This window comes from Astatotilapia calliptera, chromosome 2 (genome assembly GCF_900246225.1).
Source record: "Astatotilapia calliptera chromosome 2, fAstCal1.2, whole genome shotgun sequence".
In the NCBI taxonomy this organism is placed as follows: Eukaryota; Metazoa; Chordata; class Actinopteri; order Cichliformes; family Cichlidae; genus Astatotilapia; species Astatotilapia calliptera.
This window is the reverse complement of record NC_039303.1, coordinates 4,593,917-4,617,788: the sequence shown is the minus strand read 5'-3', so window position 1 is coordinate 4,617,788 and position 23,872 is coordinate 4,593,917. Positions and strand designations below refer to the sequence as shown.

Genomic DNA, 23,872 nt, shown 5'->3' with positions numbered 1-23,872 from the left:
CCACCAAGGTTTTATTATTATTGCCACTATTGAACTATTATTTCAGCTAGTTATTTAGCCAAAACATGCAGCAATGTGCAGGCAAAACCAAAGTGGAAGGAGGCCAAATAGGAGTGATGGTGATGGGCAGACCTCCACAAGGCACCTTCAAAACTGGCACAGTATGTGCTATGCATATGGAAAAACCATGAAATCCAAGCTGTATTATGGAACACATGGGATGGACAGTAAAGAAGGGCACTCTGCATGTTTTATAAAACACCCCTAAAACAAAAACACATACCAGCTTTACATCTCTGGGCTCCCACCTCTGCAAACCCTCCACCCAACAGATTGAAAACAAGCAATCAGACTGCCCTCAGTGTAAAAAAGCAACATAACAGACATCTTGATATACAAAAATATATTGATTTATTGTGAATTCATAAAAAGAAAGGCCAACATAAGTTTCCTTTTCCTACAGGGTGATCAGAATTCGCCAAGCACCATCATCCTATAAAAAAAAAAAAAAGGTAAGAGAACAAAAGCATAATTTACACTCATGACCACATCAAGCAGTTCCTTTTTAAATCAGCACAAAACCTCAGATTGGTTTTAATTTTTTATTATTTAAACCCTAACAAATACTTAAGATTACTGTGGGAGTTTTAGTCAACTCTTGTACTGATTTTCTAGTGCTCATTAAAGCCAAGACATCAAGTATTGTCTTGCATTTCATCATTGAAGCGCTCTTTAGAACATCTTTCAATTAATCTGAGAAAACTGCTTCAAGAACCACAAAGACCAAGATTCACTTTTAGACAGTGGTCAGCAGACTTGAAGACTTAAAGCAGTGCTGGAAAAACCAAATAGCTGAATATAACAGTCCACTCTGTGTAGATGACTAGTTTGGTCTACAGTGTCTGTTTATGCAAATTCTGAGTGCATTATGGCTTTTACCTGATACAAAGTAGCACCATCTCCCCTCTGTTCAATTATATATGACTAACGTTCATTGTCAAATGTGGAGGCCGTTTTAACAGCTAGCCCACTTTGCAGCTGTTGAACACTTTAATAATTTAGGTAAGAAGCATTGAGCTGCAGTGGGGTCTGCCACCATCTCCCATGTTTTTATTCCCCACCCCTTCCATTTACTGACCCGTCATGTTTTAATTTTACAACCATCCATTACCACATTAAAACCCGACAAGTGGGTTATTTTAATTACTTATTTGCAAGTTAATAAAATGAAATGTGAAGTCAATTCTGTAGACAAATGTACAGTCAACTGTGTTGTTTACAAAGATCAACTAGATTTTTACTGGTCTTGCAAAACAAGTAAAACCAGAACTACAAGAGCCATTTGAACAGTTTCCCTTTGGCCAAAACCCCACAAAGCATGTGACTGACTTGAAATGCATCTTAAAAAGCTTTACAATTATCAGCTTCAAGTGTTAAATACTTTTGAAACAGCGCAAAAACGCCCATGCTCCCTATGAACATTGGTGGTTTCCAACCAAGATGTTGAATCAAGTAGAAAATTCTCAGACTTGACCTCAATTTTATTTGGGTACTGTTACTCAATGCCAAGTTCTCCTTTCATACGAGGATTTATTCTGGTATTAAACACAAGTTAATAAGTTACCTAGATGAAAGTCAAAACTGTAAAAGCTCAAATACACCAAAAAGAACACACTAACGAGGACTAAGAAAACGCTTTATTTTAGAAGGTGTTCCAGACCAAAAAGGCTAGAAAACCCCGATTTGGATTCAGTACTTATTTTTTTAAAACAAATGCATCAAAGGTGTACACTGGTTAGTCAGTAGCACTGGGGTACTGTATAATCAAAATTCCCTGGAAACCCAGTAACAGTTCACATTAAAAAGCACATTAACACTGCCTTTGACCACACCGGGGGAATCCTCTGAAAACTGACTTCACCTGTGGGGGAAGAAGGCACAACCACTCTTTGGTCCCCACTGTCAGCGTGGAGAGACACACACCCCCCATCGTTTCGGGGGTTACCGTCCTCGTGCCCAGGTTACAGAAGCAACCTGGAGGAGATGAGAAAGAAAACAACAGGGTGAGATTCTGCACCGAGCAAAGCTTCTCTGGAGGAGACTCCAATTTACTTGTTCCATCGTTTCATTTAATTATGGAACAATACTTGGACCCCCTTCCAACCCCCCATCAAAAAATAATTAACCCACCCACCCCTCCCTTTTATTTATTTTAAGATTAGCTATATAAGACGCTGATAAATTAAATAATGGCACACGTGTGCACCATCTCAAAGATATGCCATACAATGACCAACACAGAGTGAAGACAGGTTGATTTACATACCTAGTTTGCTGGATGTGGATATCCTAAAGAGATATTTCAGACTCCTATCACAATCGACCCCAGGTAATCAACAGGGTCCTGATGTAGCCTACAAACAAACTGCTACGGCTATTTTGGCTGGGATAGCCTACTGGAATAAGAGTAAGAACACCTAAATGTAGGAATAATCAAAGATAAATATCAGAGCCCTCATGTCCACATAAATATATGTATTCAGAAGAAAAATAAAGAGTTATTAGCAATATCTAAAAACCACAATTTTAAAACAACGTCACACCCTACAAAGCCTACATGCATTGGCTGTGGGTAGACAACCATTAACCATTTCACCCACCTGAGTGTAAGGGAATAAACTGTGGGAATGATGCCATGTAACTAAAGAGCAACAAGGTGATGCCACTTATATACCTGTGGATGAACTTGAGGAAGCCTGGTTAAATAAGTAAAATAACTAAGCTAAGTGGTATAACGTTTTATTTAAAATGAACATACATGAGCATAGCAAATTGTTTTTTTTTTTAACAGTAGGTTTTGTTCTCCAGACATGAAAGTATACAATATACATTAGATATTGCTACAGGTAAAGGAAACATGAACAATATTTAGACTGAGACTGGCTGAGAGGTTTGGTACAATAAGGGAGAAGGAAACAGTGGTCCTGCATCCCGTCCCGCCTTTGCTGAATGACCCAATAAGTAAATAATACATGTCCGTTATCAATAATGACATAGCTATGAAAAACCATAAACATGCTTTCTCATCCTCATACATTGAAAAGTCACACTAAGTTTTCTGCAGAAAAAAACAAAATCGAAAACGAACTGCTTTAAAATGCAAATATTAAAAATAAATCAGAACTTGTCAGAAAAACAATCCTACATCGAAAAAATCCAAAAACAACGAGTGAACGCAAATAAAAAATAAATTCAACTCTAGACAACTAGACGCCGGAGGCGTGAGTACATAATAAAAAGCGATGTTATTCTTCGTCTTAATGTGTCCTAGTTGAACGGCAACAACCGCTTCTCGTTATAATCAGGTGTTCTGGGAAGTGACCTTCCTACCTGTTTGGGTTTGGAGGTCTTCGTAATGATTTGGGGGAGGGGGTCTTTGTGTCCGTATCTCTGCCATGGTTGGATTTCACGGCAGACGCCCCGTTACTGGCTTTGACTCTTGGCGTCCAATTCCGGGCTGAGGGGAGAGGGCAATTTGTGGGACAATAGTAGGGGTTGCTTTCCATCGTGCAGTCTCATTTAATAGCCGCCGCCGCCGTAGCCCCCCCTTGCGTAGCCGCCACCGCCGCCGCCGCCTCTGGTGTAGGGAGCTGCGCTCCTCTGGCCGCCGAAAGGTGGCCCTTTCATGGGGCCATAGCCAGAAGGATGCTGACCATAGCCGCTGCCAAACTCATTGTAGCCGTTGCCACCGCCATAGCCACTTCCCTGATCTCCATAGCCACCCCCATATGGCCCGCTGCCGTACCCTCCGTAGCCGCCACAGTTGTAGCCTCCGCCATTACCGTAGTTGTAGTTTCCGCCATAATCCCTGCCGCCGTAGCCATTTTGATTTCCTCTCATACCTCTACCGCCTCTGCCTCTCGGTGTCATAGAGGTTCTGTTGGCTGCCTGCATCTCCTGTTTGGTCAGGGCTTTCTTTACCTCAACTTTGTGTCCTTTGACGGTGTGGAATTTCACGACAACCGCCTTATCGGCCGAGTCGTGATCGGTGAAGTACACAAAGCCGAAGCCCCTTTTCTTTCCGGTCTCCTTCTCTGAGATCACTTCGGACTTCTCGACCTGTCCGTACTGGGAGAAGTATTCGGTCAGATGCTGCTCTTCGATGTCGTCTTTCAGACCGCCAACGAAGATTTTCTTCACCTTAGCGAGGGCCTCGGGCTTGTTTGCGTCTTCTCTTGCCACGGCTCGCTTCACTTCGACCGCGTTGCCATCGACGGTGTGCGGCCTAGCCGCCATTGCCGCGTCGGCCTCCTCCGGCGTGGAGTAGGTTACAAAGCCGAAGCAGCGAGATCGCTGGAGCTGCTTGTTCACGACGACAACGCAGTCGGTGAGCGTGCCGTACTGCTCAAAATGCTTGCGTAGGCCATCGTCGTCGGTGTCCACGTTGAGCCCACCGACGAAAAGTTTACAAAGCTGGTCGGTCATTTTTGAAAAATGGCGAATCGATTACACCCGAACACCCTCAACAACGCTCTGAACTCAAGATGGAGGTGGGGGAGAACGCAGCTGTATTTATATCATACGCGCTGTGACGACATGCTAGGCTGACTATTAGCGCCGCCTTTTCCGGTCCACTGCTGTTTCTTTTGTAGAAAAAGACTGAAGATACATGAATAACCCATGATTTAAAAAGACTTAACTACAGTGAATAGTTTTGGCCATGCTACCCTTTTCTCACGTATTACCAAACCACATCGATCTCAAAAACTTAGACCTTAAAACATGGAGGTGGGGAACCTTGTTATGTATTGCGTATCTCCTCCTCATTATTTTAAAGAGTGCGAGGCTATGACCCAATAAATCGGATGAACAAAAAAAGACTTATTCGGACTTATTCTCTTTTCTATCTCTCCGAAATATGGCATTGGAAGATTTGCTAATGAAATTACAATTTTTATATTTGGTTTTATCTACGGCAGAGGATTAGGGCCACTGGGGGAAAAAAAAGTGGGCACGTCTTTCCCCCCTTTTCCAGAATCCTGAGATTGAAGTCAGAATCCTGAGATTGAAGTCAGAATTCTGACTTTTTTCTCAGAATTCTGGAAAAGAAGAAGAAGAAAAAAGACGTGCTCTCTTTTCCCCAGCAGCCCTAATCCTCTTCCGTATTTATCAAGGTAAGAAAGGCTGTAGAAACTGAATAGGCTCTCAACTAGTGTGTGAAATATTACGGGAATGGATGTGGAAACCGGATTTCAAAATAAAAGCCAACTTCGAGTGAATTAACAGATATGTTAAGAACATAATAACATATAATTTAGGCTTTTTTTTTTTTTTACAAACTCTAATGTTAGATCTATATGACACAGCCTTGTACCCTAATTGTGCCCTGTCACTATCAAGGCCATCTTATTTTGGATTTCAAAGTAAAAGCCCTGTGAATCTTCATTTTTGAACTACTCTTTCAATGACTTAATAATGCTCTTAAAAGCAAAAGTCGTATTTCCAAATACTATTTGAACTTTATATCAACACTTTCCAACCACAGTCTTTTTACAGTGATACCATATCAATATCAAGTCAGTCTGATTTTGCCTTTCATAGTAATGGCCCTTTGAAATTGTCCATAATTGACTTAATCTTCTAACGATTCAAAATGCTCTAAAATGAAAAATTCTTGTTTCCACAGGGTAATTCCACCTTAGATCAACAGTATACAGCCCCACAGTGATACCATATCAATGTCAAGTCATTCTGATTTTGCCTTCCAAAGTAAAAGCCTTTTCAAATTGTCCACAATTGACCTAACTTTCAGTGATTTCAAAATGCTCTAAAATGGAAAATTCCTGTTTCCACAGGGTAATTCCACCTTAGATCAACAGTATACAGCCCCACAGTGATACCATATCAATATCAAGTCATTCTGATTTTGCTTTCAAAAATAAAAGCATTTTCAAACTGCCCATATCTGACTTGATCCTGGAACAATTTCAAAATGCTCTAAAATGGAAAATTCCTGTTTCCACAGGGTAATTCCACCTTAGATCAACAGTATACAGCCCCACAGTGATACCATATCAATATCAAGTCATTCTGATTATGCCTTCCAAAATAAATGCCCTTTCAAATTGAGCATATATACGACCTACTTTTTTAACGATTTCAAAATGTTCTTAAAAAGAATTTTGCTGTTTCCACAGGATAATTCCACTTTAGGTCAACAGTATACAACCTCACGATGTTACCATATCAATATCAAGTCATTCTGATTATGCCTTCCAAAATAAAAGACTTTTCAAATTGCCAACATACGACCTACTCTTTTAAAGATTTCAAAATGCTCTAAAAGTGAAAATTGCTGTTTCCACAGGATAATTTCACTTTAGGTCAACAGTATACAACCTCACGATGTTACCACATCAATATCAAGTCATTCTGATTTTGCTTTCAAAAATAAAAGCATTTTCAAAATGCCCATATCTGACTTGATCCTGGAACAATTTCAAAATGCTCTAAAATGGAAAATTCCTGTTTCCACAGGGTAATTCCACCTTAGATCAACAGTATACAGCCCCACAGTGATACCATATTAATATCAAGTCATTCTGATTATGCCTTCCAAAATAAAAGCCTTTTTAAATTGTCCATAATTGACCTAACTTTCAGTGATTTCAAAATGCTCTAAAATGGAAATTTCCTGTTTCCACAGGGTAATTCCACTTTAGATCAACAGTATACAGCCCCACAGTGATACCATATTAATATCAAGTCATTCTGATTTTGCCTTCCAAAGTAAAAGCCTTTTCAAATTGTCCACAATTGACCTAACTTTCAGTGATTTCAAAATGCTCTAAAATGGAAATTTCCTGTTTCCACAGGATAATTCCACTCCAGATCAACAGTATACAGCCCCACAGTGATACCATATTAATATCAAGTCATTCTGATTATGCCTTCCAAAATAAAAGACTTTTCAAATTGCCAAGATACGACCTACTCTTTTAAAGATTTCAAAATGCTCTAAAAATGAAAATTGCTGTTTCCACAGGATAATTTCTCTTTAGGTCAACAGTATACAACCTCACGATGTTACCATATCAATTTCAAGTAATTCTGATTATGCCTTCCAAAATAATGGCCTGTTGAAAATGCCCATAATTTATCTAACTTTCAGTGATTTCAGAATGCTCTAAAAAGGAAGATTTCAGTTTCCACAGGGTAATTCCACTTTAGATCAACAGTATACAACCTCACGATGTTACCATGTCAATTTCAAGTCAGTCTGATTTTGCTTTTCAAAATAAAAGCTTTTTCAATTTGCCCATATATGACTTACTCTTGGAGCGAATTCAAAATGCTCTAAGATGGAAAATTGCTGTTTCCACAGCATAATTCCACTTTAGATCAATAGTATCCAACCCCACAGTGATACCATATCAATATCAAATCAGTCTGATGTTGCCTTCCAAAATAAAAGACTTTTCAAATTGCCGATATACGACCTACTCTTTTAAAGAATTCAGAACGCTCTAAAAATGAAACTTGCTCTTTCCACAGGATGAATCCATGTTAGATCAAAAGTGTACATCCACACCATGGTACTACTTCAATTTCAAGTCATTCTGATTTTGCCTTCCAAAATAATGGCCTGTTGAAAATGCCAATAACTTACCTAACTTTCAGTGATTTCGGAATGCTCTAAAAAGGAAATTTTCTGTTTCCACAGAATAATTTCACTTTAAATCAACAGTATACAACCCCACAGAGATACGATGTTAAGATCAAGTCACTCTGATTTTGCCTTCCAAAATAAAAGTATTTTCAAATTGCCCGTAGACGACCTACTTGTTTAACGATTTCAAAATGCTCTCAAATTGAAAGATGCTGTTTCCACAGGATAATTCCACTTTAGATCAACAGTATCCAACCCGACAGTAAAACCATGTAAATTTCATGTTGGTCTGATTTTGCCTTTCAAATTAATGGCCCGTCGAATTTGTCCATATGTGATATACTCTTTCAATTATTTCAGAATGTTTTAAAAATGAAAATTGCTGTTTCAACACATATTGGGTTTTCATTTTGAAAAGCAAAATCAGACTCAATTGATTATGACAGAATTGAATCATAAAGATGATGTAAAAGGAAGCTGAAATTGCCACTAGGTTGTAATTGATAGTACGTTTATATTTTAAGTCTGTGGAAAGATGTCATGGTTGGTTTGCAAGCTGTTTTGTAATTTCTTTATTTAGAATGACATCTTTGTGGACAATTTGAAAAGGCTTTTACTTTGGAAGGCAAAATCAGAATGACTTGATATTAATATGGTATCACTGTGGGGCTGTATACTGTTGATCTGGAGTAGAATTATCCTGTGGAAACACGAAATTTCAATTTTAGAGCATTTTGAAATCACTGAAAGTTAGGTCAATTGTGGACAATTTGAAAAGGCTTTTACTTTGGAAGGCAAAATCAGAATGACTTGATATTAATATGGTATCACTGTGGGGCTGTATACTGTTGATCTAAAGTGGAATTACCCTGTGGAAACAGGAAATTTCCATTTTAGAGCATTTTGAAATTGTTCCAGGATCAAGTCAGATATGGGCAGTTTGAAAATGCTTTTATTTTTGAAAGCAAAATCAGAATGACTTGATATTGATATGGTAACATCGTGAGGTTGTATACTGTTGAACTAAAGTGAAATTATCCTGTGGAAACAGGAAATTTCCATTTTAAAACATTTTGAAATCACTGAAAGTTAGGTCAATTATGGACAATTTAAAAAGGCTTTTATTTTGGAAGGCATAATCAGAATGACTTGATATTGATATGGTATCACTGTGGGGCTGTATACTGTTGATCTAAGGTGGAATTACCCTGTGGAAACAAGAATTTTTCATTTTAGAGCATTTTGAATCGTTAGAAGATTAAGTCAATTATGGACAATTTCAAAGGGCCATTACTATGAAAGGCAAAATCAGACTGACTTGATATTGATATGGTATCACTGTAAAAAGACTGTGGTTGGAAAGTGTTGATATAAAGTTCAAATAGTATTTGGAAATACGACTTTTGCTTTTAAGAGCATTATTAAGTCATTGAAAGAGTAGTTCAAAAATGAAGATTCACAGGGCTTTTACTTTGAAATCCAAAATAAGATGGCCTTGATAGTGACAGGGCACAATTAGGGTACAAGGCTGTGTCATATAGATCTAACATTAGAGTTTGTAAAAAAAAAAAAGCCTAAATTATATGTTATTATGTTCTTAACATATCTGTTAATTCACTCGAAGTTGGCTTTTATTTTGAAATCCGGTTTCCACATCCATTCCCGTAATACTTTGAATACACAGGGAACGTAAAACAAACTGGAGGCTGGCTTGACTGCAAGTCTCGAATTGGAGGCTGGCTTGACACCAGTGTGAAATTGTAGCAGACATTATTTTTCACTAATTTACACGTCAAACAGAAAATGAGAAAAATACTGGATTAATCTGGAGAAGAAAACCTTGTCAGTGGCTGATGTGTTTTCTGCAGAAGTTGCAGGTTTCGGTTGTAACAGATAAGCCAATCGTCCTGCCTATTTTCCCCTTATCTTTCCTGCCACGATCTCCATGTAAGTGATCAAACACAAAGAAAAGGCCAATTCCCCTCGAATCCCGACGTCCTCGGGCTATGGCGATGTAGTTTCAGGTGAAAGACACAGCACTTGATTTAATTACCTTGTGCAGAGAATAACCACACCTACCAACAGCTTATGGTAATGCAGATTTCAGAGCAGACAAGAGCAAAGCAGACGGCAAACAAAGAAACACCAAAATCAAAGTTTACTGAAACCTTTATGAGGCATATTGCTCATGAAACAATCCCCATTTCTACTCTACCAACACAAACACACAGGACAGTCTGTGTCTGCACAGATACAGCTCCAAACTATAGATGGACACAAACGAGGTGACTCGTGGTTTGCTGATAAAACAACAGATGGAAGAAAGGACCAACCACAAAATTGATTATGTTAACCTGCATTTTTTGAGTATTCTGGGTGTTCAGGCTTGATTTTCAGAGTGACCTTTAGGTCCTTCTCCATATTATTTTATATCCCAGTCCTTCTATAGTACGTTTGAAAGCCATAAAGGTTGAATGTGACTCCTCTCCTCCTCCTGTCTTTGTAAGGAAAGACAAAGTCTTTACCTTCAGTAAAGGCATGTGAATGTATATTAAATGAAATGGTCTTAAAGCCTGTAATAATGGTGCTGCAAGCAGCTTCAACATAGAGTACAAGACTGGTAACGCAGCGCCATTGTCCTTCTCTTTATTATCGAGGCTTCACTGGGAAAATAGTTATGAAATTCAGACTGTAGGCAACGTCCAGTTGACTAAAAATCACCCAGAATGTCTTTTTTTAAAGGCAAAATTTCAAACAAACTGAAATAAACACCAAACCTGTCACACCAAAAATGGGAAGACTGTTTTTGTGTTTTTCATTTGGAAGCTAAAAACATCAGAGATGGTTTTCTTGTCTGAAAACTTAGTACATTTCTTTACGGGAGCAAGTACCGCTTAATTTATATTACTGTCTGTGAAACTACGAGCTTCTCCAGATATGAGAAATTATAAGCAAAAACCGCTTGACTTGAGGATATTGAAGGCTACATCAGGTTTTAAACACCCGAGAAAACACTCAAATTTACACAGCAATCTGTGCAGATGGCAAATATTTTGTTTTTTTAAAATGACATTTCTCTAAAACTCCTGAATTTATAAATGAAGATCAAGTCCTACCTAATATTTACATTAAAACTGAAGCCTTTTGTAGCCCAAAACATCCTCCAGTTTCAATCGTGAGGGAGATAAATGTAATTAATCCAGTTAGGTAGTTTAAAGGAAGCATTTAAAAATATTCCCTAACAACCAACATAAACATGGCTATAAGACAAACGATGCAGACAGCATGCACCACAGGAGGAGATGTGACTAGGAAGCCATGTCTGTTCACAAAAAAGGCTCAAATCTTGTGTTAATGGTTAAAGCAGCGACTTAACACATTTCTGCCACATTATTTCAGTAACAAACAACATTTGTAAAAGGAAAAAAGTCAAAAGTAACCTCAACAGGATTTTATTTGTTGTAGTAAAATCAAACATCTATCTAGCAGTTTTTCCACTCTTCAGTCTTTTTCTCTACTCTCTAATCTTCAGTGTGAAGGCCTGTAAGATAATGACAATGCTGATAGTCCATGTGCTTGAATGGATCAGATTAAACAACTTCTAGCCACATCTAAAACAGAGTCTTAAAGGAGAGGAGCCCAGTTTGTCAGATAAAATGGAGGGGGCGGGGGGGCACGGGGTCTGGATGGGCTAACTTGAGCTGATCATGTAGAGGAACTGGATGGGTTGGGGTGGTGGAGTCTCCACGGACATGTGGGTTTTGTCTGTGGGAGGAAGGGCACTGGATCACAGCTCCACAGGTGGCTCTGAGCAGGCCGGGTCACAGGTGATGGGCGACGGGCCGTATCTGATGTGGTTGATACTCAGAAGCGTCATCCGAGCAATCACATGATGTACACTTTCTCCGCCTGAGAGAAGTTGAAGACTTCTTTGGTTCTGGGACACACCACTTTGTCATCTTGGCGAATGGACAGAAGAGACTGGAAGAGATAATAATGAAATATCAAGGAGTGTTTTATGAAACTTTATCATCCTTTAAGTCTGCATTTTAAATTGCTTCAACATGGATGGAAGCACCTTTATACAGTCCCAGCTGGCATCATGCAGTTTACTCACATTGTAGCCGTAAACATATCCATTAGGCAGCATCATGGGAGGGTTGTTTTCATTCATGACCTCTCCAGAGATTTTACAGACTAGTCTGGAATTGGCGCAGTGGGCCATGGGTAGAGGCTGAGCCAACTTGTTAAGAGATTTACTGCACACTGGGCAGTCTGGGTTTTTAGAGGTGCCATCCTCCTTGTAGCACTGACTGGTTTGGAAATGGGAGTTAAGGATTAATGCAGATTAGGGAATAACACACAGAATAGACCCCCCTTAGAACAAAAAGCACTATCCATCTTCATATAGCTTAAGAAGTTGAAATGACAGGGTTAAGAGTAACCACACACTGGAAGGATACGGTGTCTTGATGGCAGACAGACCAGCCTGCAGGGTGATGGTGAAGACAGAGTTGTTTCCCAGCTGATGCAGTCTGTAATTGTCATATCGGAACTGCTGGATCAGCATCTTCCAGCGGGCTGGATCCAACAGATCCTGATAGATCAGAAAGAAAAAGAGAAAATAAAAGGAAGATTTTTTTTACAACTGCATTTCTGAAAAATTAATAAATAAATAATCACGTTTAATTTGGCACAGGGGGCTTTTATAATTTGTACAATATAAAAAAAGTCTGAATTAAACAAAAAGGTCTACTTTTGTGTATAAAAGGCATACATTTGTCTTTGGTCTGCGCAGCTTAAAACACAACTGAAGCTACACCCTGTCTGGTTAGTAATGTTGGGACACCACAGGGTGCACCTTAGACTTCACGTATAAAACGAAATTTATGGTCGAGCAGAGGTTTGTTGTCCTCTCCATTCCAGGAGAGCAAAGTTATAACATACAAAGAGCTGAAATTTCAATGTTTAGAACAATGAAATTTGTGTTGCATTTTGTGTGGCTCAACAAATTGATTCACAAGGCTGGACCATCACTGACCATATTCTGGGGGGGCACAAGATTCCACACATATTCATCACATTTATCTTCTTGGAGCAGTTTCTAAGCTACTTTTATAGCAACAACAACAATAACAATAATAGCAACACTATGACACATTTTTACTTCCTCCAGAGTCTATTACAGTAATGCTCTCTTTTCTGGACCACCTAAAAAAAAGAAGCCCCACTGAAAGTCTTAGATTCTGACTTGGTCTTTAATCAGCGATGTTGATTTCAAGTGAATTGTGATTAACGGTTTTTCCAAGAACAGCTGAGACTGTAATCCTATCAGTAATGTAACTGCGTTGTCTAAATTAATTACAGTTTAATCCTTTTTAATTACCCCTGGCAGTATTTTTATTGAGCATGATTATATTTATGATTACTTTTATTATGATCATAAGTAATCATGACACTGAGGAAAAACACTATGATAATAATGAAAGCTACTAAGCTCTCCCGTTAATAGCATACTGGCAGGGAAGAGAGGCTGTTTCTGTAACTCTGGCACAAGCAGCTGGCACAAACACTACACTGGCTTGCCTAAAAGCGAAAGAAAAAAAGCCAAAGGCTTTTTGAGAAAAAGCCTTGGTGACAGTGTGCCATAGTACAATTCAGAGGATGTTAGAGTGGAAAATTAAAAACAGCAGTGCCACTGAAAGCCTGTACAAAAAGGGAATTGAGCTTTTTGTAAAAGACAATGGAGGCCCTCTGGTGGCTGGTCTGTGTCTATAGCGCTTTCTCTTTACTTCAAACACACAAGAAGTCAGGCTGGTTTGGTCACAGCTCTGCCCAAAGTGGTACCAATATTTCCACGAGGACAGACCCATGGAGTTTAAAGTTTTTCTCAAAATTTTCCCAAATGTTTTTCTTTCTTCTTAACACAGAGCAAGAGATTTTCAACATAGCATTTCTAAACATATCAGTTTTCTTTAGAAAGCATAAATTATCTATATTTGAACACAGAAACAAAACAAAAATGACCAGGTCAGAATTATCAGCCTGACTGAAAATCTGAGAAATCTTTATTTAGCCAAAGCACAAACTATTGCTGTGTAATGACTTCTGATCAAATCAAATGATATCCTTGTAGACATTCACACTGATAAAGACCACTAATGTTACCTTGTATGGAGAGATGTGCGTATCTGATGGAAAGGCCAGCATGCCCATCACCTGCCGAACCTCATCCAACTGTCCACCTTCTGCTTGGCTGAAGTGCTTTCTAGCATGTCTAATACACACAGAGAGACTCACAATCTCAGTAACGCAACTGCAAATGTGGAAATACGTGAGTAAAAGGCTTCAGGTGAAAAAATTATTTGTGTGTGTGTTTTAAGTACCGCACTGCATCCATGCGCTTGTTTTGTCTGATGAGCTCAATGAACTCCTGGATTCTCAGACTGAACTCAAGACAACTCTGCCAGAGAAAGGAAAGATGGAAGAGGAGGCATCGAGTTTAAAAAAATGAGGCGACCCCCCCATGGTTAATTAATAATGTCCATGGAAATCGAGACAGAACAAACAGCAAAATGATCTGTTTATATTTTACCATCTAAATGGACTGAGCAGGGAAAAAACCCACATCTGTTACCAACTGGAACTATAGTTTTTCTGATTTACATATTTCCCAACTGGCAAGAAGATAAACTAAACCAAATTTTACTAAAACAAAGCCACGTCCATATAAATAATTAACAGCCAACAAGTCAGATTATTGACTCCCGTCTGAATTCTACTGAGGACTCAGACCCTGTCTAATAAAATAATGTTGGGATTAAAATGGGAACTTGCTGAGATTCTCAGCAGAGCGAAAGCTACAAGAAAAGCAATCAAGACTTAATTTTTTGCATCAAAAACCGGTTACACTGCTGACTGTTGTTTATTAGAGCCAAAACTATGCAATGTAAAAAACTGATAGCAGGGTTTTTTTTCAGGGTTCACTGGTATCAAAGCTAGTATTAACAATGCCTTGAAACATCATTAATTATTCTACCTTCATCTTGCGGAGGCGGGACTTGTTGTCATGGCACCAAGCCAGGCAAGTGGCTGTCTCCTGCCTCTCCAGAGACTCCTCCACCTCCTTAGCTGTGAGGAACATCTCAATGTTCACCAGATCCTAAAAACACAACAGAGACAGAAAAACACAGGTTATTTCTGTATGTGAAAGGTATGTGTGAACGAGAAGACTTTTCTTTTAACTAACAAGCTGACAAACAGCTATGAGGATATTAATTTAAAGAAGAAGAGATCTATTAAAGTCTGATCTTCGCTACACATTTTTCATGAAGTCAATCATGGCTTAAACAAAAGAAATCTCCGAGGACCTCAGAAACAAGGACGTGATGCTCATTAGGCTGGCTATTGAGTACTCTCTATAGAGGCTGACAGACATTGTACAAAAAAAAAAAAAAGAGAAATTCAAGACCATTGTTACCCTCCCTGGGAATACTTGACTAACAAATATTCCTCAGAGAGCAAAATGTGTAATAGTACCCGAGGTGACAAAGTAACCCCGGGTAACGTGCTTCTCAGAAACTAAAGGCCTCTCACACTGGCTCACGCTCATGTTTTTGAGCCCACCATCAGCAGAACACTGAACAAAAATGTTATCCATGTCACGGTTGAATGGAGAATGCCACTGGTCTTCCAAAAGAACACAGCTGCTCATCTGCTGTTTGTTAGAGAAAAGACACTGGAACTGTTTGGTGTAAATCATAAACACTACATTTGAAGAAATAAAAAGACAGCATTCCAGCATCTGAATCTCATCCCATCTGAAACGCACTGTACTGTTCGAGTCATGGTTTGTAGGCCTTGTCTGCCGGTCCTTAGTGGGGCGATTCATTTGAATTATACTACAAAATTCTAAAATGTCAGGATGTGCCTGTAAAAAAAAGAAAAAGCAAACTGGGTCGTGCAGCAAGACAGCAATGCTCAGCACATGTCATTCTACAAAAGAAGGATTAAAAAGAGTAAAGGTAATGTTTTGCAACATGTGCTGAGCAAATTCAATACAAATGCTCTGAAAGGACCTGAAGCAAGCAGTTCAAAACGATGAAGCCACTCAGAATTTCTCTATCCAGCTGGAGGCCATTTAAGTCCAAGACAAAAATCACACACATCTTAGATGATTAAAAAAATATTATAAATATTTAAAAAAATGTTCTGAAACAGTATCTCGAGGACAAAAAACTGTAAAATAAGTGAGGGGAAAGGTTTTAGAGACAGGCATGGATGGGGGACGTCCTGTCCTGTATAGTAATCACTAATTACAACTAGTTTGGTGACACGGTTTTTAAAATACTGTGTAGATTTCATGCATTGGCTCATGAAATCACACCATTCATAGCAAAGTGATGTCTGTGCTTCAGTATTCAAGTAGTCGTTCTTCCAGCAGAAACTCTGATTGTGTGGGCTGCATTCAACTGAATCTTGCAGAAAAAGAGAAGCACTGTAATGCTTTTGGTGTGTTTGGCCAGGGCATGTTTGTAAATAGACAGTTTTAACTGACAGCACAATTTATTTCCATGCTTTTCAGTAGTATTATCCACAGACAAATGAACTTCACAGTGTTTGTTTAAAACACTGCATTTAATCTTGTAGTGATTCCACATTACAGAAACAGTACTCTCAGGCTACGTTCACTCTGCAGGTCTTGATGCTCAATTCAGATTTTTTGATCAAATCCGAATTTTTTTGTCTGCTCGTTCACACTACAAATAAAATGCGACAGCAAACGCGCTCTAGTGTGAACGCTCAAAGCGGCCGCATGCGCAAAAGAAGACGTCACACACAACGCGCTCTGTTTAGACCCAGAGCAACAGTATTGTTTGACTGATGGCCCTTAATATAAAGACTTTGGACTTTACGTTTCCCAATTTTTGCTTTAAGTTATTTTGTTATTTAAATAATAATGTAAATAGCCTAATAATGATCCTTATTGCTGTTTAAGAGGAGCGCTGCTTCAAAGGATAGCTGCAGATTTCTGTCAGAATCTGCAGATACAAATAAAATGTTCACGTTTCTCCAACGTTTTTTTTCCCAACAGTTTCACTGACATCTACACTGGATGGCCAGGAAGTGTTCATGGTGTCTACTCCGGAGCTGATAATTGGCGTCTGTCTTGTGTCAGTGACGTAAAAGACGGATTTAATGCGACTTGACCGTCAAACAGCAGTCGCTTTCTGAAACATCGGATATGTATCGGATTCAGCACCACATACGAAAGTGACCCTGATCGGATTTGAAAATATCGGATTTGTGCCGTTCACACTGTCATACCATGATCGGATATGAGTCGCACAGGGTCAAAAAAATCGGATTTGATGCGCTTTCGCCTGCAGTGTGAACGTAGCCTAATGCAGGCTCCCTTTTGGCCATTTGGCTTGTTCTCTCATTAAAACTACCCCCATTTTAGATTTCCTATCAACAAATAGATCAATATCGCTGCAGATACAATTAAATATGAGTTGCCATTATCACTGCTCTTCCTGTTGGATAAACAAACTAATGTTTATCCATTATTAATGTAAAACCACATTCCTACTTAGGGGTGTCTACATGTTGTAGCTGTTTATTATGAACACAGGGCAGTGGGGAAAGTTGTCTTGTTCGTGTACGCGCTGTTGTTGGTCTTTTTGGTTTACCTTCAACTGCAAGTCTAAATCATAACAAAGAGCTTTTTATGGTGTAAAGAAACAGAGTGTTAAGAACAATGAAAGCTGTCCAGTGTAGCCACAGCCTGTACTTCAAGCTGCTGCTGAATTCCACTCTTGCTCCCTTTAACTCTACCTCTGCCTATCATCACCACCGTAGTGCCACATGCTGCTGTTGTTTTGAATGACCATATGCAAGGACATGTGCATGTGACCATATGCAAGGACACATCCATAATCCTTCACTCTCAATAGCCAAAAGCCACAGAAACACAAGGACAGTACCATGGATTCTGCTTTAAGAGTCAGGGCTGTATTCACTAAATCTCCTAACAGCCAAGGAGCAGATGGAGATCCAGCAGGGATCTGCCACAGATCTGAACAGGGCCTGCCACTGACCAACCAGCTGGTCTGTATCAGCGAAATCCTTCTTGGAGTTAAACACTCTGTATATAAGGAACTGGTTAAAAGTCCTTTAAACTGATGTGCAGAACGACAAGTTCTGCACATCAGAAGTTAAGTTGCAATTACTCCTGCACTACATACTGACAGTAAAGGTTAATACCTTTTCCCCTTGCAGATACATAATACTGGATCAAACCCTCAGTAAATAAATGTAAATCATAGAACAATTTCTTTAATTAGGTTCTCTTTTTAAAAAAATGATTTCAGGTCATATTTATGAAGAAATACAGAAAACCCAAAACCTTTGCCTCTTTCTGTACATGAACTGTAGGAGCCCTGTAATTACCTCTATACCGCTCTGTCTGGCCAGTTTCACAGCTGTGTTGTAGTAGCCACAGCGCAGCAGATGCTCCACCATCATGCGGTCCATCCGTTTCTTCTTCCACAGGTTAACTGAAGCTGGCTGGTCGCTGCTGTGCTCCTTTAAGTGCTCGATGCGACGCTTACACAGCTTGGCACTCTCGTCTTCTGCTTGAATGGACTCTGCAGCCTACGGGACACAAACACAATCACGAGAGCTACAAAATGCTTCCTGTTAATCGTTTCTCTAAGAAGGATAATTAAAATGAATTATGTTTATGACATGTAACATGGTTGACTTTAGAACAGGAACAAACCCTGAACACTGAAACCAAGAAGTCAGAAACCTTGAACGCTGCTCAAGTTTCGTTGGAACAAAACTGCTGCTTTCTGCTTCACAGACATGGCAGGATGGAAATTATGGATCACAACCACAAAGGAGTAATTTCTTTCCACTGTTACATGCAGTAAGGACTCGGTGATCCTTCAGCACATAATTACAATCCTAGGCTCGCTTTTCAGCACATCTTGTACTTTTAGAGTAAATTGAAAAAGAAACAAATCGTTAGCTTCATAGCATAATTGCCTAAGTCATTTGACTTAGTCAAATAACTTAGGCAATTATGCTATGAAGCTAACGAAATATAAAATTGTATAACACCAATTTAGATAAGCATTGTTTTCCTGGTAGAAATGGAACAAAGCATGATTTATTTTTCACTTCTCAGATTTCAGATGCCCAATCAGTGCAGTGTCTAATGACATCATCTGATACACAATTAAAGTACCCCCCCTTCCCCCGCCCAAAATGAACCTTTTGTATCTGCTGAGAATGTCGACATAAAGGTAAATTTTTTATTTTTTAAAAAAAGCAAAAGTGCGATTTGACAGCTCAACACACGAGCCACCCTTGGAGCATTCCTTGGCAAACAAATGCAATCCACCTAATGAGGTGCTTTTGCTAAAACAGTGATTACTGTGGTTTTCCATGGTCGGCTCTACGTGAAGCAAGATTTTGTTTGTAAAGAAGATAATACGTGTGATGCATAGATGTATAACAGCTTTTCTACTCCAGGTTAACAAGATGTAGGTGGTTGGTTCTGCTTTACCTCTTCACACTATTTTACATGTTAGGCAAAATGATGGTGTGCAGACGGGTTCGAGTAACTTAGAAAGGCCCACAGAGCACGACCAAAATTTAGCTGCACGATTGAAGTACCTCTTTTAAGGCGTGCACTTTATCTCTTTACAAAAAGCATCAAATTATTTCTTCCCTCAATCGCATTCAAACAGCTGCCAAGGAAAATTGAGATTTCTCTGGCCTTCTGGAAACCGTTTTCTCTCTTTCCAGAAGCGAGATTTTAAATAATGCCAGAAACATTTTAAAACACAGGCCTGTAAGTGTAGCAATGACAACATACACAGGGATGACTATTATGATAGAACTATATACAGCTGCACAGTTGCACTTGAAAGCCATCTTCCTGTTGGGTCTGATTATCTCTGTAATTGCCTTTTTGTATAAAAGCAGTGCTTCTGACTGCTTCCAGAGAAAAGGCTAAAGTTGAAACTGATAGAACCTCTATTGTGTGGTCAGCTTCAGTGGAACAGAAAACAAGCAACCGCAGAGAGTCAGCGCCATCGGAGATTTACTGTTAGGGATGAAAAGAACATGTGCAAAGCTATGCATGTTCATAAAATCAAGTGTTATCATAAAAGGTGGCGGAAAATATCGACTTTTATGCCTTCAAAAACATGATGTTCAAGAGCTGCAAACTCCCTCACTAAAACTAAAAGGAAACTTGGCACTCTTACCAGTCTGGAAGGACTTGACTGTTACACTTGGAAAATGTGTATGCCTGTATCTCTTACCTTCCTCTTCAGGGCACTGAGTTTCTCCACCACTCCATCCAGCAGGGACACCACCGAGTCAACCACGGGGAAGCTGCTGAGCGTTTTCTCCAGCTCTGCAACTACCATTGTGACGTGACTCGTCTCCCTGTCGATGTTCTTCTGAGCCGCTCTAAAGCGTTTGTTCAGAGTCTCGTATGGCACCTGTAGACATCATAAATGTTCTATTTCAGACATTCATTCAAGGGGATTAATGCATCTTAGTGTAATTTTATAAGCTACGATTATAGCTCAATATGTGAATTACCTCAAGACAATATGGTAGAAAACTGTTTAAATACTAAAGCTTTACTTTTTCTTATCCTTGATACAGAACAATTGGCCATCATTATCCTTAATTTGAGATGTTCTGTTCTCTAATTTATGCCGTTTCATCTGGAATGAAGAACAAAAACATGATGCTAAACTCCTGCTTAAACATTTCCTAATACTTAAACTGAAAAACTGCAACAGATTTCTGTAAAAATGTTACTTTCTCCGTCAGTTCACTTTAAATAAAACTTCCATATCAATTTATGGTCATTCAATTTTAGAAAAGCAAGTAAGCTGTCACAACAGATTCAAGAACTTCATCCAGACCACAAAGAGAAGGGGGGAAAAAACAAAACACCATTTCCCCTCACCAGTTGGCACACACTGGAGCGCAGTCAGAGTCTGTAAACTTCTGAAAACTCAGCTTGAAAAAGCTAAAAAAGCATTCGAAACCACGTCCTTTTCAGAGAAACCTGCTTTGTTAAATGATGTACTTATTTTCTTTGCACAACAATAAAAGTACTTAACTAGTTTCATGTGATTCTTGATATTCCCTCTGCTGACATGCTGGATCAACAAAAGAAGTGCTTTGACCGATTGAAAGGAGCGTTTCTTTTAACTCAGAGCCAAGTTTATGTCACAGATTACTAAGATGGCGAGGAAGGAATCGGGGGGGGCAAACTGGAAAATGCAGCACCAAATGCAAAGCCCAAATGGGCTGCATTTCTCAGATAGCTTACTTTACCACATATTGGTATATACTCCAAAAAAAATTATTGGATGGATTTTTCGTATTACACTAACAGCTCCCATCAGAATATAACAGAGATTAAACATTACCTTTATGTCAGCCTCCACTCCCTAATATCTTTCAGTGACGACTACATTAGAGTCAGGATTCGCCACAGACAAGGTTTATACTTACTTATTGACCAGCAAATATTCTGGTTGCCCAGATCAACAAATAACTACCGGTACTCACAACTCAAATTTTTCAACACAGAAGACGATGATTTTAGCAAGATGTAAGGAAGAGCCGAGGTATATTTATAACGTAGGTAAAAGGTTTTTCCTGGCTCAGAGAGGGTCATTAGAGATAATCAGTTTGCATTACGTCAAAGTCATTTCAATATGTCTGTGTTACATTTTTAATATAAATCTATTAATTGTCCTGCTGTTATTGGCCAGCTGACAGGCACAAATGTGTAGTCTCCTCAGTTCACAACACTTATTGAACATGTCAATGTTTTTGATTTTGTTCTGGGGAAAAACACATGTAGCAGGCTTTGGTAACATAGTAATATAGTAGCTAAATGGTAGATTGGTAAGCTCTAATTAACTTTTACAAAACTCGGTGCTCATTTTTTTAAAAAGCTGCTTGAAAATGATTACATATTTTTTCTGTGGCAGACTCATCCTCATGGCAATTCAAACAGACTCATAACTTTTTCTGTAGGTGGTCATGTCAATGGCATACCTGCTGGCACAGACTGTGCTAACCCAGGGTTTTTCCTGGCTCAAAAAGAAGGCTTTGAGGGTGGTGACCACACATGGAAGCACACATTCTCCTTTATAATTTAGCCATAAAGTCTTTTGTTAACAGCTTTTCAGATACATTTTTATAAAATAAATAACACATATTCTTAAATAATCCATAAGGCCCATGTCTGCAAAAATTTTTTAGCTGCATGTTGGGAAAACTGAAATATCCCCTTTCTGAATTTGACTGGCTACTAGATGTTATAACATTGCTAAGATTAGTAACCCCTTTATGATATGACCTTGATTTAGTCAAGAGTGAACATGTAATTCAGCCATGAACACAAAGCAGACTGTTATCACAGTAAAAGCCATACAGTATATGAGTATGGTGGTTATCATTCATAATTGTTTTAAGTGAATCCTTGGAAGAGACAACAGGAAGCCCATTTCAAACAGCAAACATTACATATTAATAACAATCACAGTAATAATCAATACAAGGCTCAAGTGATTTAATTATCATTTTGACTGCATTTTGCTGTCAACATTTTAATACCTTTGTGTCTTAATTGTGAGATCTTTATATATGCTTAGTAATGCAGAAATACAGATCAGATGTTCTAATCTGATCTGTATTTCTTCAGTTTCTGGGACAGGCATTATTACAATGATAAAATTCTGCTCAATACAGCTCCAAATGTAATCAACACTGCTGTCCTGCAGCTGTAGACTCCCATTTGATGCCAATTACAACCATCACTCCTGTCTTAAAATGGTGCCCATCATCTCACTGCAGCATCCAACCATAGCAGCCAGAGACATCCCCAAACCAAAGCCATGCATGCTCAGCACAGAGGCATTTTAACATCAGCTGCAGCAGGAAATGCCTCTATCCATCATGCAACATCACACAATTAGTTACCACACAAAAGCAGTAAATGCGCCGGTACTCACAGCCCTGCTGTCTTTATATGACGACGCTCTCCTGATCACAGGAAGCAGCCCGGACCTGTCTTTTAGCAGCGGTGTCGCAGCAGCAGCGTTATGTGGAATAGAGGAAAACCGTGCGTGTGTGCGGCGGCGGCAGGCTGTGATTTCTCTCACTGGCCATTTTGAAGTACAGAGAGGCAGCAGCAGCAGCAATCTGATGACACTGCGCTAACTCACAGTGCTGCTTCTCCGCCTGACAGCACCGGGTTAGGGGATCTTCCTCCTCCCCCGAAAGCTTTAAACCCACGTATCTCCGAACCAGCCCGGATTTCGCTTGCTTTGACGTTATGAATTGGGCAGGCTGCTCGTTAAACACGACAAATACTGGTTTTAAGTGCCGTAGCTAAGCTAACGGCCGAGTTAGCAGGCCAATCACGTTTGCATGTCACTTCTCTGACTGGGGGCGAGTAACCATGCTGCTTCCATGTAACCATATAAACTGTAACCCTTAAACCTCCTATCCCAGTCTTTTTTAAATGTCCAGGTCAGCGCAGGAGACAAGCTGTACACTCGCACACATACACTACACAAAAAAGCATGCTTCCCACAGGCCAGCCATCTTTAAGGTGATGCACCCTTAGGTAGGTGGTAGGTACTTAGGTGAGCTCACGAGCCATGGTTAAAAGGATAATCAGGCCAAACCCAACAAAAAGTCAAGCGATCAGCTTTTGGGCCTCTGACGGACTCAGAGTCCATAATAAAAAGAATTAACCCAGCAGGAAGCTAACCAACTAACCCCCAGCTTATATCATTTAGGGGACCACTCATATTTTTACATCCGTTCATAAAAACAAGCACTTTACGGACACTGGGTGCCTGGCTAAGCTAATTCAGCTAGCGTTAGCCTCCCTGACGAGTTCACTCGCTATCTAATGAACGACTAATTCCGATTTCTTTCCAAGTGGCACAGCACGCATCGCGTATTTTTGCAACAGCAGACTCATTGGGCTATCAATATACACCATTATGCGTTTGTGTTTACCTTCAGGGTGGGATATTCTTGGACTTTGAGAGCCATGGACAGTTGAGATGCTGTCTCCTGCACCGCCATCTTGGTTTTGTGGTTTTCTTGTGGTTGTTTGTGTTTTTTTTCTATCAGCTC

General features: G+C 39.4%; 2 protein-coding genes across 4 annotated transcripts; both read right to left on the bottom strand.

Moving 5' to 3' along the window:
- Positions 1–388: 388 nt before the first annotated feature.
- LOC113030641 (heterogeneous nuclear ribonucleoprotein A0-like) lies at positions 389–4,572 on the bottom strand. Of its 2 annotated transcripts, XM_026182280.1 has the most exons (4): positions 3,391–4,572; positions 2,327–2,477; positions 1,922–2,034; positions 389–493 (listed from the first exon to the last, which is right to left on the bottom strand). In XM_026182280.1, the coding sequence occupies exon 1, from the start codon at positions 4,483–4,485 to the stop codon at positions 3,580–3,582; it is 906 nt and encodes a 301-aa protein (XP_026038065.1). In that variant the 5' UTR covers positions 4,486–4,572; the 3' UTR covers positions 389–493; positions 1,922–2,034; positions 2,327–2,477; positions 3,391–3,579. The 2 variants fall into 2 exon arrangements, with proteins under 2 accessions (XP_026038065.1, XP_026038055.1); XM_026182270.1 differs by lacking the exon at positions 2,327–2,477.
- Positions 4,573–9,810: 5,238 nt separating this feature from the next.
- On the bottom strand, positions 9,811–23,872 carry maea (macrophage erythroblast attacher, E3 ubiquitin ligase). 2 transcript variants are annotated; one of them, XM_026182246.1, is made up of 9 exons: positions 23,753–23,872; positions 20,008–20,190; positions 18,122–18,325; positions 14,709–14,831; positions 14,056–14,132; positions 13,838–13,946; positions 12,133–12,266; positions 11,787–11,982; positions 9,811–11,650 (listed from the first exon to the last, which is right to left on the bottom strand). In XM_026182246.1, exons 1-9 carry the CDS (start codon positions 23,819–23,821, stop codon positions 11,555–11,557), a joined length of 1,191 nt encoding a protein of 396 aa, XP_026038031.1. In that variant the 5' UTR covers positions 23,822–23,872; the 3' UTR covers positions 9,811–11,554. The 2 variants fall into 2 exon arrangements, with proteins under 2 accessions (XP_026038031.1, XP_026038040.1); XM_026182255.1 differs by lacking the exon at positions 23,753–23,872 and adding an exon at positions 22,735–22,898.

Excerpts from the sequence above, each read along its gene's own strand:
- LOC113030641 (XM_026182280.1), bottom strand. The coding sequence starts at position 4,485 with ATGACCGACCAGCTTTGTAAACTTTTCGTCGGTGGGCTCAACGTGGAC.
- maea (XM_026182246.1), bottom strand. The coding sequence starts at position 23,821 with ATGGCGGTGCAGGAGACAGCATCTCAACTGTCCATGGCTCTCAAAGTC. Across the intron at positions 18,326-20,007 it reads TCAGTGCCCTGAAGAGGAAG|GCTGCAGAGTCCATTCAAGC; the intron begins GTAAGAGATACA and ends TGTGTCCCGTAG. Across the intron at positions 14,133-14,708 it reads CCCGCCTCCGCAAGATGAAG|AGTTGTCTTGAGTTCAGTCT; the intron begins GTAGAATAATTA and ends TTTCTCTGGCAG.